The sequence below is a fragment of the Tenrec ecaudatus genome, chromosome 3 (genome assembly GCF_050624435.1).
Source record: "Tenrec ecaudatus isolate mTenEca1 chromosome 3, mTenEca1.hap1, whole genome shotgun sequence".
Lineage (NCBI taxonomy): Eukaryota > Metazoa > Chordata > Mammalia > Afrosoricida > Tenrecidae > Tenrec > Tenrec ecaudatus.
Genome location: NC_134532.1, coordinates 181,247,381 through 181,261,213, shown reverse-complemented (window position 1 = coordinate 181,261,213; position 13,833 = coordinate 181,247,381). Strand labels below are relative to the sequence as shown.

Below are 13,833 nucleotides of genomic sequence, written 5' to 3'. Positions count from 1 at the left end.
GTTTCTGGGACCCCATCAGCAGTCTTTCTCCCCTGGAGTCACTGGGTGGATTCAGATCGAAATGCCATGATCAAGATCCGCGTGATTCTCAACACGAAGACCGAAGCTCCCGCCCGGCTCTGCAGCCACCCAAACTCCACCGAGGACCTGCATTTGCAGGGAACGCCACTCCTTACACTGCTCGTGGGAAGAGGTTGATCCGCAGGAATCAACCTTCAGGATGGGGTCTGCGGTGGTTCCGGTCCATCACTCCCTACGGAACCGCAACCCACAAGTGTCTTCAAAATCACAAGCACTTGAAAATGTTACTGCCTTCCCCCCACCAAAAAACCCCCCACAAAAACCCAAGCAAACAAATCCTTAATAGATTCTGAAATTACCCAGCTCAGTGAAGCACACTGAATTTCAAGAAAGATCCTGTGCCGGCCAAGCTCCTGGTATACATACTTATTCACATTCACCACATTAAGAAAGTCCCTAGGAGATTCCGTTCTCTTCGCAAGGAAAGTTACGGAAGAGAATGTGAAATGGGCCAGTTTTCACAAGCAGAATGAAGCACCTTTATGTTTTATTCATGCAAAGTTAAAACCCCTTCCTTCCCACCATTACAAATTGGATTTGCTGCTGTAAATTGCTGTTAAATAAAAGAAGAATCAAACGGGAAGGATGGAAAAAGCAGGGATGCAACAGAGGCTCCTGATCCGAGGGAGTGAAAACTCAGGAGGCCGAGGGGGAGAAACGCGGCCTTTCGCGGACAGACTTTTTATTTACTGCTTCCCGGAGCAATCCAAGCTCAAGGGCACCCAACGAGCATCCAAAGCCGTCGGGATCCTCCAGGCCCAGGAGGAAACCCAAGCGTATTTCCAAATCACACTGTGCTAACACTAAGAGTAAGAAGTGGTGATCTGGCTTATGCTTCAATAACACAACCCCAAACAGTGCAGTTTTACACTGCTACCACGGGGCTCATAGCAACCCTCTAGGACAGGGCAGAACTGCCCCTGTGGGCTTCTGAGACGGACTCTTTATGAGCCACAAGCGGCGCGATGGCAGGGGCTTTATCAGGGGGCAGGCAGCTCCTTTTACTTTGTAAGACAAGGGAACTCGTTCATGTGGGGACCAGCCAGCCCTTCCTGCACTGTAGGACATGGCCACTTGTCCCTGAAGCCTCTCTCAGGTCAGATTCCTCAGAAACCTTCAGCCATCTTTGACAGGGAGTCCTGGCACCAGCAGCATCTGCTTGGAACACCCGCGCAGTCTCCACTCTGCCTGCATCACTGAGGAATGACCACAGTGTGGGGGGGTTCAGCTTGGGTGGTCCTCATTACTGCCTCCAATCCACAGATGAGAGAACTGAGCCTCCGAGACCTTGTGTAATGTCTGCTGCATTTGAATCATCATGTCTCCCTTGCCGTGGTCCCCAACCGTCCTCATGCCGAAACCCTTTAATACAGTTCCTCATGTTATAGTGGACCCCGTCCCCCGCAACCATAAGTTCATTTTCGTTGGCACTTCATCACTGTCATGTTGCTACTGTCATGAATCGGGCGAACCCTGTGAAAGGGTCGTTCACCCCCCCAAAGGGCTCACCACCCACAGGTTGAGAACCACTGCTTTAGAGCATAGGTTCTCCACCTTACTGGGTCTCCCGCCTTTCCAGGAACAAAGGGCTCGTGAAGGAGGGGGGTAGGGAGGGAGAGAAAAAACCAAGGAGCTGATACCAAGGGCTTAAGTGGAAAGCAAATGTTTTGAGAATGATGATGGCAACAAATGTACAAATGTGCTTGACACAATGGATAGATGTATGGATTGTGATAAGAATTGTACGAGCCCCCAATAAAATGATTAAAAAAAAAGAAATGCAAACCAAAATGATAATAATAAGGTTAACAAACCGATATAAACAGGGGAGTCATTCGGCATTCCCTTGGTAATGAAAAATGTTTGTATTATAGCCCATAATCCACGAAAAACCATAGGTATCCTCTTTTACAGCCCCCTGGTGGCGGTGTGGTTACATGCTAGGCTGCTCATCGTGCGTTCAGCAGTTCAGAATCATCTGCCGCTCAGTGGAAGAAAGAGGAGGCTTCTACGCCCCTAGAGAGTTACAGCCTCCGAAACCCACAGAGGCAGTTCTACCGTCTGTGTTTAAGCTCACTAGGATTAGGAAGGACTCAGTGGTATTTGAGTTTGGCTTTCGGAGTTTTGGATCACTTCAGTGCCCTCCAGAGGGCCCTAGTGGCTGCTGGAACATTGATGGAATCAAATAGACCCTGACCCTATCCTCCTTAAGAGCACAGAACCCTAGCTAGGTGCACACGTCCCTAATGCTCTCCACTGGGCTGCTGCCTCTGACGCAAGCTGAGGGCAGGGATAACGAGTGTACAGGGCACGCGACCCCGGTCAGGGCTGGCCGCCAATGCTAAAGGTTCTCGGTGGTGACTGAACATAATCAGATGCCTCCCTTGTAAAATCAATCGAGCCGTGTCCACACCATCACCTCCAGGGCAACAACCCTGCCACGCAACTGGGTGACGGCTGTACATTACCTGTCCACACGGTCCCCGGGGCACCCGGCCCAGCGGTCACGCCTCATCATTCTGCCACAAACAGCTCCGAGGCACCCTGCACTCCTGGCTAGTTTATCCACTCCGTGTGTCCTCAGCCCCCAAGTGGGCAGACTCCTTCTCATGTCTGGTTACAGCAAGTATGCACACTCTCCAGCCGATGAGTACTGATCCATCATCCTTTCTGTATGGGTTAGGACTTAGGACCAAATCACAAGGCAATGGGATCCACTGATGCCCAGTCTGGGTGGACAGAGGCAGGTGACAAACCCACGCAGATGCCCCAGAAGACTACCACATGACCCACTCAACCAGAATGCCCAGTAATAGACCCACGGACCTGGAAAGCCATCCCACCGCTGCTCGGACAGTCACTCATTTCTCAAGTGCTTTTGTCCATTTTCAGCAGAGAGGCAGCTAATCGTGCTACACGCCATCTCTAAATGCCAGGAGAGCTCCTGGCGTCTTGAGGAGGGCAAAGATCGCCTCTACTGTTAGAGTTACTAGTATTTCAGGTCGCCTGATGAGCCGGTAGCGGCACGCTAAGGTGGGCCTGCAACTTCATTTGCTAGACTAAAGCTAGGGCGCATGCCTGAAAACCAGAACTTCCTTGTTTCTAATTGCCCCCAAAGAATAGACAAGTTCAGAGCTCTGAACTGGTTCCAATGGTTCAGCCAGGGCCGGTGAAGTGAAACCCGAACCTGCACTCGGCAAATGTGGGTGCATGAGAACGACATCTGGACGAGACATCATGGCTAGAAGCCCTGTAAGAGGAGACCTACCAGGCAAAGGCCTACTGAGCCCCTTCTCGAGTCTGATGCATGCGACTGGATTACTGAGGCACAGCTGGTCGCCATCTCTGAGCGGGCACCACTGTTTCCCACTCTGCCACTCAGGAGATTCGGTCTTCATTTTCTCAAAGATTACATTTCTAGCAGGGCATCACCCCCAAACTCCTCCTTCTGGTTTCCATTCAGGTTCACCTACATTAACTTGGGTCTGTTCTGGTTTCGCTTTCTTGGCCATTACTGAACCGGAAAGAGCCAGTTCTTAGTCCTGGGAAGCCCACAACACCTCCAAGCAAGCAGTACCTCCTATCCATACTGAAACGCTGGGGGCCGAGTGGAACACTGACAGGGCTGAGGCTCCACGTTCACCACCTCATTAAACCACACCCACATGCCACCTATTGGAAGCTGTAAGTCTGGCCAATCCCAGGCCCCCAAAGTTCCCAGTAGTCATACTTGAAGGATCTCAGGCTTGTCATGAAAAACTCTTCACTTCTCCCTTCTAGCAAGCCCTCTGTGATGAAAATACCAGTGTCGTGCGTTGAGGGACCCCATGGGAAAAAATGAATGCTTGAAAGAGACTTTGGGAAAGACTAAAGAGGGGGCTAGGTCTTAAGTGGACAGCGAGGATGACCCGATGGGGAAAGAGGCAGAACCTGAGGGCAGAAGTTGCCAAAGGCGTGAGGTGCAGACACGAGGACGGCGAGCAGCTTGGAGGGCAGAGGAGAGCCAGGAGAAGACCGGCATCTGCCCTAACCAGCTCCCTAACCAGCGCGAGCTGGGCCGAGACAGAACCGGGCACTCGGTCAGGGGCACTCACCGGCCGTTGTCGCGCCCCACGCCCCACACGCGGATGCTCACGATGGGCTGGGCGTGGAGCACGGAGCGGTCCATGGGGTCCACCAGGCTGAGCACGTCGTTCTCCAGGATCAGGTACATGTCTTTCCCCTGGGAATCAACGAAAGAGCATATGCACACGTCTTCCCCGTGCCCACAGCACGGCCAGGGGTGCTAGTGGGGACCTCCGGCCGGCGCTCCCACGGCCAGGAGACACCACCCACCATTTGGGTATAGACTGGGTTTTCCGAGAGAAACGTTCTCTCCTGACACAGGCAGGCATTTTTCCCACACCCCCTGACATGCTAATTTCTTTCTCCTCTTCCACGTGCTTGGTGTCCCCGCCTGCTTCCTAAGTCGGCTATTGTTTTAAATTACTTACATTTCTGAACTATTTACTTTAAGGGAAAACAAGAAACCCAAACTGACAGCAGGTCCCCTGGTGGCACAGTGGGTTAAGCCATGGGTCTTGACCCGCAAGGTCAGCCGTTCAAACACTGCAGCTCCACAGGGGAAGAAAGATGAGGGGCAAGGCACCTGACTACACCTCCAGAAACTTCAGACTCATGGCCCCAGTGCCTCGGAGGCTTGTGACCACGACCCCCCAAGCCCCCAAAGCCTAACTCACTGCCATCAGGTCAATGCTAACTGACAGTGACCCATAGGACAGGGTAGACTTTCCCCTGTGGGTTTCCAAGGCTGTAACTCTTAAAAAAAGTTTAATTGGCACATGGTTCATACATCATACATTTCCACAGTTGGGCCATATTTCAGAGTTGTCCAAATGCTACAATTAGTTCCAGAACATTCTCTTCCCTCTTGTATTCATCATGAGCTCCCCATTTCCCTCCAACCCTCCCTCCCACTCCCTCAGGAAGCCCCTTCCCCCATCCCAAGACTGCAAGGCTTCATGGGAGTAGAAAGCCTCATCTTTATGCCACAGAGTGGCTGGTGGTTTTGAACTGCTGACCTTGTGGTTAGCAGCCCAATGCATAACCCACGCCGCCACTAGGGCTCCTTCCGTGAGCCCTGCCTAGCGGGAGGAAAAGGCGGTGGCCACGTGCGGTCACATTATCACTTACCTCCCCCCAGATGCCAACCGTATCTCGGATGTCATTTTTGCAGTAGGACAGCTGCCGGATGCAGTTGTTGACAGCGACGCTGCTCTTCCCAGGAGCGAGGTCCTCCTCCGCCATCTCCACCCAGCCCAGTGAGCGCACGGCGAAACACTGCAAGACAGCGTGGGGACGGGTGACTCGTCTGTGCCAACGAAGCTGGAACCTTGTGGCCGGCACAGGAGTGCTTCCCACAGAACAGGGCATTTGGCCATCATGGCCTCTGAGCTGCAAACTTGTTATGATTATTTTTACTATTAAAAGATAACGACCACGTTGTTATCTTCTTGGTAGGCTTCCCCCGCCCCCCTAAAACGATGACCGGATTTTGAACCTAGGACTGACGGGTCTGGACATTTTGGCTCTGTTATCTATGAAAACAGTCAGAAACACAGCCCCGTGAACTCTGACTTGGGAACTGAGCACCGAAAACGGGATGGAGGGAGGAGAGGAGATTACACTCGTCACTTGTTTCTAGAAAGCAACGGAGCGGGATGTGTTCTGTGAGGGTGGGACACGTGTGACACGAAACAACAGAAACACACCACGGAAGGAACCAGCCTGCGCTCACTCGTGGGCACCAAGGGTTTCCTCTGGCCCGCACCGCTATTGGCGCCGCATTTTGAAAAGCCATGGAACACACTCGAGAGGTGCTGCAGCACACAAACAAACAAACAACCAAACAAACAAACAGCCAACCTCACTGCCATCGAGTCAGGAGCCGATTCTGACTCACAGCGACCCTATCAGACAGGGTAGCACTGCCCCTGTGGGTTTCCCAACTCTCTACAGAAGCTGAAAGCCTTGTTGTTCTCCCACGGTTGCCTGGTAGTTTCGAACTTCGGACCTTTCAGGCCACAGTCCAACGCTTAACCATGACGGCACCAGGGCTCCTACCCAGAGCGCCAACACCAATGCCTTTTTCATTGATTTAGAAAGGTATTGGGACCATGCCCCTCTCTTCCTGCTACACCAGTGGTTCTCAATCTGGGGGTCGCGGCCCTTTGGGGGGGGGTTGCCCGATTCGTAACAGTAGGAACATACCATCCTCACAGATCTTCTTACATTTGAGGCAACTTACACATTGTCACGTGCTTATTCTCATAAGGAGGAAACGCGCTGGGCGCATCTGCTGCAAACAGCGCAGTATCGCTTATGAAAGCAAAGACGCGACTTTGGAGATGAAGGTGCGTCTGGCCCCACCCATGGCACCCCCATTGCCTCGGCCGCGTGGGAAAGCGACCCGGGGAGCTCTGGGACATTTGAATGGGAGAATACTGGAACCCCGTGGACTGCCAGAATTAAGAAGTACAGCCGAGTGCTCCGCGCAAGGGAGGATGGAGAGGCAGGGTCAGCTCTCCTGCCTCGGGCATGTTGCCAGGAGAGATCATCTCTGGAGAAGAACACCAGGCTTGGTAAAGTAGAAGGACAGCGAAAACCAAAATAATAATAGTAATAATAAAAACGCCCCTATGTGAGATACGGGCACAGCGGCTCCACCAGGACACCCGTTGTGAGGAAGGTGTGGGGCGGGTGGTAGTTCGCTTGGCCGTGCACGGGGTTTCCACCAAGGAGAGCTCGCTCGGCAAGCCACCACGATGACACATGTGTGCCAGACGTGCCAGCCCCCTCTCAGGAGGTGCTTCTGTGGGTGTACTATGCTTTTTAATTTTTTTAAATAGTAACCACTTTCTGCGGCCACCTGATGCCTGACAGCATGAAACGCTACTGGCTCATTCGCCGTGGCCAGTCCTCCGTGTGTCTGAGCCCACTCTTGTTTCCAGGGACCCCCCACTTTACTCAGCACGCTGCCCCTGGCTGTCCTTCCTCCCACACGGACCTGCCTCTTCTTTTGGCCGTCCACGGCCTGCCAGGACTGCAAGGCAGGGGGCGAGGGGCGGCCTAGGCCCTGAGAACTAGCAGCCAGGAGCACCTTACCTTACTGTCTCTAGCAACCAACGACTCAACACAAAAGCCAGCTCATCAGCATCCAGTTGATTCCGACTCGTAGCAACTCAGCGGGACAGAGTAGAACTGCACCGGTGAGTTTGTAAGACCGTAAATGTTTACAGGAAATAGAAAGCCCTATCTCTCTCCCCACAGCCTACCCCAGAGTCCTATAATCGGTCGATACTCAAGTGGACCATCAAGAATGTGAAAAGGCTACTCTGTCTGCTTCGGGTCCTCTGAGGACGAGCACGTGTGGATTCCATCTCACCAGAAAGCAGAGTGAACCCCAACCAGGCGGCACTCCTACCCCCATCCAACACAGTTACACACGCCAATCAAAGGGAAACAAACGCCTCACTTACAGCCTGACAACACGTCCATCCTAAAATTAAGTTTCCACTGGCAACCCTGCTGCTGCTTTAATTTCAGTTCTGCTCTGGAAGGCTTCAGCACGCCCCACCCCACACAGGCCTAAGGAAAGAGGAACCTGGTGGAGGGGGAATGAATGGCTGGAATAAAGGAGCCACTGGGAGCCAGCGCGCTGCAGGGTTTGGTGCTGCCCCCCGGTGGCCAGGAAGGGTTTCAATGACTGTCCTCGCCCCCTTCCCGCTGCCCACGCTGGCGCACAGGTGTGTAGCCAGCTCTGGGAAGAAGCACACATTTTCAGAGTCTGGGACAAGATCAGTGGTACTGAATTGTTCATGCAGAAGCTGCAGACTTGGAGAATGACTTGTTGTGTATATTTCTGCCACAGTTGAAAGCACTCACACGGTCATCGATGACTACAGAGAAGACTCTGGTCCAGAATTGAATGTGGTGATACCTGCAGGACGCCTCGGGAGACGATGGGACTACTGACTCGTATGTCATGGGGCTGAAGCGCTTAGCAACACTGTTAAAAATGGTTTAATCCAAATCACCTTTTAAAGACTGCTTCCAAAACTTGAAAAGTGAAAGAAAAAATATTGACATGGACACGTTCCTGTTTTTGTTTTTTTTTTTAATAGCTCTCTACCCAAAGAGCCAGTGGACTGTGTCTTCAGGTGCATCAGGATCTAAGGCACAACATCGCTGCCAGCCAGTTGGTGCCCGTGGGCAAGCCACTTCCGGTCTCTTAGCCTCACTTCCTCACTGTGTTCCCAAGAAGGTAGTGCCCAGACTGCCCAGGGCTGCTTGACACAGTGCCCACGACCTACAACTCACTGCCATCGCCCCAGCGCCAGTCAACTCATGGGGCAGAAGAACACTGCTCCTTGGGGTTTCCGAGATGCTACATTAAAAAAAAATCATTTTATTGGGAGCTTTGACAACTTTTACCACAGTCCATCCATCCATCCACTGTGTCAGTCACATTTGTACATAGGTTACCATCATCATTCTCAAAACATTTTCTATTTGGGCCCTTGGAATCAGCTCATTTTCTCCCCTTCCCTGCTCCCTCCCACATGATCCCTCGATAATTTATAAATTATCATTTTTTCATGAGCGCAGACTTCATCTTTGTCCGACTGGTGGGTTTAAACTGTGGATCTTGAAGTTACTTAGCCCCTAGTGCCGCCAGGCTCCTTGCCTCACACATAAAACCCAAATCCACGCTCAATGTAATCACATCACTTTCAGTTCAGAGTGACGATGCCTTCGGGTCAACTCCAATTCATAGGACCCCTTCAGGACAGGGTAGAACTGGCTCCTTCAGTGTTTCTGAGTCTGTAACTCTTTGCAGGAGTGGAAAGTCTTATCTTGTTCTCACAGTGCAGTTAGTGGTTTTGAACGGCTGACCTTGGGGGTAGCAACCTAACTTGTATCCCACTACGCCTGTCTCCAGGGCTCCCTGTGCCCAGCACCCTGCTGGGATAGATGCAAGCCTCACTCCCTTCTCTTCTGTTCCTGCAGGAAGCAAAAGCAAACTCACGCATGTCGGCCCGACAGCACAGGGCAGCACTGTCCCTGGGGGTTTCCAGGGCTGCACATTTTGGCGGGAGTAGAAACCCTCATCTTTCTCCTGTGGCGTGGCGAGGGGTCTTGAAGTTTTGACCTTGCAGTTAGCAATCCAACTTGTAACCACCACGCCACCGGGGCTCCTTGCCCCTGAAGACCCAGTCAGTTCACCCTTGGCTACCCTTTTCCTCCCTCACCAATTGCCAGATCTCTGCCCTGTCCTTCCTCTGGCCTGTAACAGGACAAGCAAATGGGGGGATTTCCCCCTACTAGGTGCTGGGGATGATGGGAGGGAGAGACCAGGGATCAGCCTCTGTGCCCATGCATGCTCCCCTGCCACCCGATGGTCCCTAATGAGTTAATGCTGTAAAACAGCAGTCCCCATAGCCAGCAGGTGCTCAGTGCCTGGTCCCTGGGAGGGAGGGTGGTGAAAAGATCAACGATATGAGAACGAACAGCAATGTTCAACCTTAGATCCTAAAAGGCTACACGAGTGTACAGAGAGAAGCGTAGGAGACTGAACTGGTGTCCTCTGGAGCAGTGATGGGCGATGGCTGACTGGGAGGGCGAACATAGCTAGTGTCCTTGTGCAGACTGCTGACACGCTGAAAGCTTCGCTTTACTGTAAACTCTACGACAAGCAGAACCCACGTTAGCAGAAGCCTGGCCGAGAAGGAACGTGCTGTGTTGGACAGGATTCTCTAGAGAGACAATACCAGATTATATATATATATATAGATAGATAGATATATATAGATATAGATATCTAACACAAGAAATGAACTGTTAAATTATACACAGATAGATATATAATACAAGAAATGAACAGTTAAATTATAAAGCAGTACAAATGGCTCAGTGCAACTCACTCCCGTGAGAGAGTTGTGAGACACTGGCAGTCCTTCAAGTCTTGAGAGCCGCCAGGTAGTCCTCTGTAGAGAGAGCTAGGCTATCCCAGCACAGGCAGCAAACGGCAAGGCAGGTCACCAACCGTCAGTCCCCAGCTCTGGAGATGTACATTCCAACTGTGTGGTCTTAAAGGGACCTCAACTTATAGCGACACAGTCCACAGGCTAGGGGTCCCACAGGTAGTGTAGCCTATAAATTGAGGCACAGAACAAACAAGGCAGCCGCACACTGGTCTGATGATCAAAGAGCGAGAGACAAGAAAGGCGAGGTTCACCGAGCCATTTATCTCTACACCCTTCAATTAATCCCACTTGTGTATATCGGCCAGGCTGGCACAATAAACTATCTATCTCATGTGCAAATACTTCCCATGACAGTGAGTGCCGGGCAAGTGGTAAGACAGCACCCTGGCAGAGATGGGGGAATCTCAAGCAAAGGCGGACTACGGAAAAGCGGGGCAGTCTAGTGGAGTTCTGGCTCTCACAGGTGCTGCAAGCTCCCTGGAACACAAAACAGAATAAACCAACAAAAACTGGCCCCGCTCTTCCAATGCAATCCTAATGAGCACTCATTTAGTCCTAATTAACACTCACAATACTAATTACCCTGCAGCATGAGAACAACTCTGGATTCAAGTCAATAAACACTTGTTTATTGAGTGCCCATTATTGGCTTGGAAGCAGACAGACAGGTGCCAGACACAGTCCCTACTCGCATCCACTTTGGCATGAAAGAGACGCTAGGGAGATCCAGAACATGGCAATGGGAGGCCCCCATGGGTGCTGGGAGTTCCTAGAGGAAGGAGGTCTTCAGTTCCGAGAGGGAGTGACAGACTGCTTCCCAGAGGAGGTGGCATCTGAGCTGAGACGGGTATGGAAGGAAAACAGGGAGAGAGCGGGGAAGGGCTGAGCGCACGTGGTGAAGCCAGAGCCTGATGCACATGCAAAGAAGAGGGAGGGCAGTACTCGGTTTCTAGAATACTTGACTTAAAAAAAATGCAATGCTATTTCCCTCTGTTACAGACTCTGTAACTGAGAGATGGCTGGTGTTTTCAGGGGTGGGGATTAGAGGAGAAAAGATGTCCTGTCCCCTGGGCTGATGCATGGCAGGGAAAAGGAGCCGAGTGTGCTTGGGGAACAAGACTTCAACGGAAGAAACACGTTAGCCCCAGGACCTGGCACATCTGTGGGGGGACAACCTCTGCGGATGGCTGCGGTTCAAAGGTTGGTGGTTCCAATCCACCAGATAGCTATGTTCTATGGGAGAAACACGAGGCAGTCTGCTTCTGGAAAGATCGGTAGCCTCAGACACCGGATGGAAACAGCTCTACCCCGTTCTACTGGGCTGCCGTGAGTCATAATTGACTTCATGGCAAAGAGTTTTGTTTTGGGTTTTGTGGGCAGGACATGTGGACTTCAGTAGTGTACGGGAGACTTCAAGTCCACCTTCCCAGATCCAGGTACCAGCTGCTGCCTGGGTTACCTGGAGAGCTGCCCTTGGGAGACTGCACGTGTGCACTTGGAGGCAGAAGAAAGAGGTGTGGATTCTTGCAATAGGGCTTCCTGAATGGTGCAAAGAATTAAGCACTTGACTACTAACTAAAAGACCAGAAGTTCAAATCAAGCCAGAGGCTCCCTGGAAGAAAGGCGTGGTGTAATTGTTAAGTTTGTATCAGTGTGGCTGGGCCAGGATCCTCAGTAGTGGAGAAGTAAGGCTGCCTCCCTAAGGTGCGGGTCACAGCCTGAAGATGTCCCACTAGGGGTGTGGTCTAGTTGATATTTAACTGGCTCTCTCTCTTCTTCCTCCTGCTGGCTTGGACCCTGCGCTCGTTTCTTAGGACCTGAGTTGATGGCCCGCCACTGGCCCTCCTAGCCCCGGGAGCAGTCAGCGGCTGCCATGTTGCCTATACTGGATCCACTAGACTCTGCTTCCACCAGCCTGTGGTCTTCTGGCCTCCTGCATAGTCTTCCTGCTTCCTTCTTGGTCGGCCTGGAAGCCGCAGGTGTCAGGGCGGGCTTCACATCTGGCCTCCGGACTGGAGCTGGGCTGAGCTTTGCGTGTTCTGCACACACAGGGTCACGACGAGCCGGGACTGACTGGAGGGCTACGGGTTGGGTGTTCTTGCTTTACGTATTGACATCAACACCACGGCAGCAGGCTGTGACGCTCAGCCATCGCGTCAACCCCGACTCAGAGCAGCCCCAGAGGACAGGGCAGCTCGGCCCCTGGGGGTTTCCGAGACTGCAGTGGGTTATGGGAGCAGAAACTCTCACCTTCCTCCCTCAGAACCATTAGTGGGTTTGAACCACCAACCTTGTGGTTAGCAGCTCTCCTCCCCCTCAATCAGGGCTCCTCAGAACAGATATTTACAAAAACCCAAACCCATGGTCATCCAGCCGATGCAGACTCATAACTACCCTACAGGGCAGGGTAGGCCACCCCTGGGCGTTTCTGAGACTTACTCTCTACGGGAATAGAAAGCCTTCTCTTCCAAGGAGCGGGGGGTGGTTTCCAACCGTGGACCTCGAGGCTCACAGTCCAGTGTGTCGCCACTATGCCGCCAGGGCACCCCTCCAAGGGCACCCCTCCAATGTACGCAGCCCACCATGTAACTAAATAGTATGTCCTTGGTTTCGCATGGGTGGCCGGGCAATGCTGAGCCTTGTGGGGTGCAGTCAGGCTATTTGCCATCTATGTCCTGAGACGGTTCTGTCCCTCAGGAAAGCCATGACCCTTCAGCAGCGGCCCCACCCTTCCATTCCGAACAGTGACCATGGGCACCAGACACTGAGCGACAGACGGCCCTGCGTCTGTCCTGGGGCGAGTCCTCCCACCCGCCAGGGCCCCGGACAGAGGCAGCAGCCAGCTAGCCACGGGCTGTGACCCGAAACAACTTCCGCTGAGCAGTCTGCTGTGAAAACAGGCAGGCTTTCCAGAAGTCTCGGACACCCGGAGGGGCAGGTCTGCCCTGCCCACAGGCTCGCTAAGAGCGAGAACGCACGTGGTGGCTGTGGCCGAGCCTTTCCCTGGCACAATCGCTTCCTTGGACGCTGCTTTCTCCCACGGGGTGGCTGGTGGTTTCGAACTGCAAGACTTTACAGTTAGCAGCCCAACACGTGACCCACTGTGCCACCAGGGCACGTGCAGAAGTGCAAACATCGGGTGTCATTTCAAATCAAATCCGGTGTTTCAGTTATCACTTCACTGAAAAACTGGAATGCTTTCTGAATCCGCCTCACAGTGGCTCTGTCCCAGAGGCGCCTGGGGACTCTGGAGCAGCGCCTGACCTACTTCTCTGTGGGGCTGCGTTAGGAAGCGAGCCTGGTGGCCAGGGGGCCCGGGGAGCTCTCCTCCCCCCACATTGTTTGCAACGGGTTCAAGCGATCGGCTGCTAACCAAAGGGTTGGCGGTTCAAATCTACCAGCTTGTCAGGGAGGGCAAGGTGGCCGTCGGCGTCTGTAGATTGGCACCCCTCTGGGGGCGCTTCTCTGTCATGTAGGGCTGCCACGCATCAGAACACACCTGGCGGCAGTGGGCTTTGGCTTCTGGGTCTGCAAAGGATCAGCGTTCAGGGCGGGTCAGTACCCACTGCTCACGGTCCAGGTCCTGGAGAAGGACATCGCGCATGGTAAGGCAGAGGGCAGCCGCCAACAAGCCGGGCGGACATGGTGGCTGCAGCCATGGGCTCCGCCATGACAATGCAGATGGCACAGGTCTCGTGCTGTGGGC

General features: G+C 52.9%; 1 protein-coding gene across 15 annotated transcripts in view; it reads right to left on the bottom strand.

The window, feature by feature from the left end:
• The window catches only part of APBB2 (amyloid beta precursor protein binding family B member 2), a 345,785-nt gene that overhangs the window by 57,745 nt on the left and 274,207 nt on the right, over positions 1-13,833 (bottom strand). For all 15 annotated transcript variants that reach the window (XM_075544392.1, XM_075544393.1, XM_075544389.1 and 12 more), the window contains 2 exons: positions 5,275-5,421; positions 4,176-4,303 (listed from right to left, as the gene is read on the bottom strand). In XM_075544392.1, the coding sequence (XP_075400507.1) occupies positions 4,176-4,303; positions 5,275-5,421 (275 nt within the window). The remainder of the gene's footprint in view (positions 1-4,175; positions 4,304-5,274; positions 5,422-13,833) is intronic.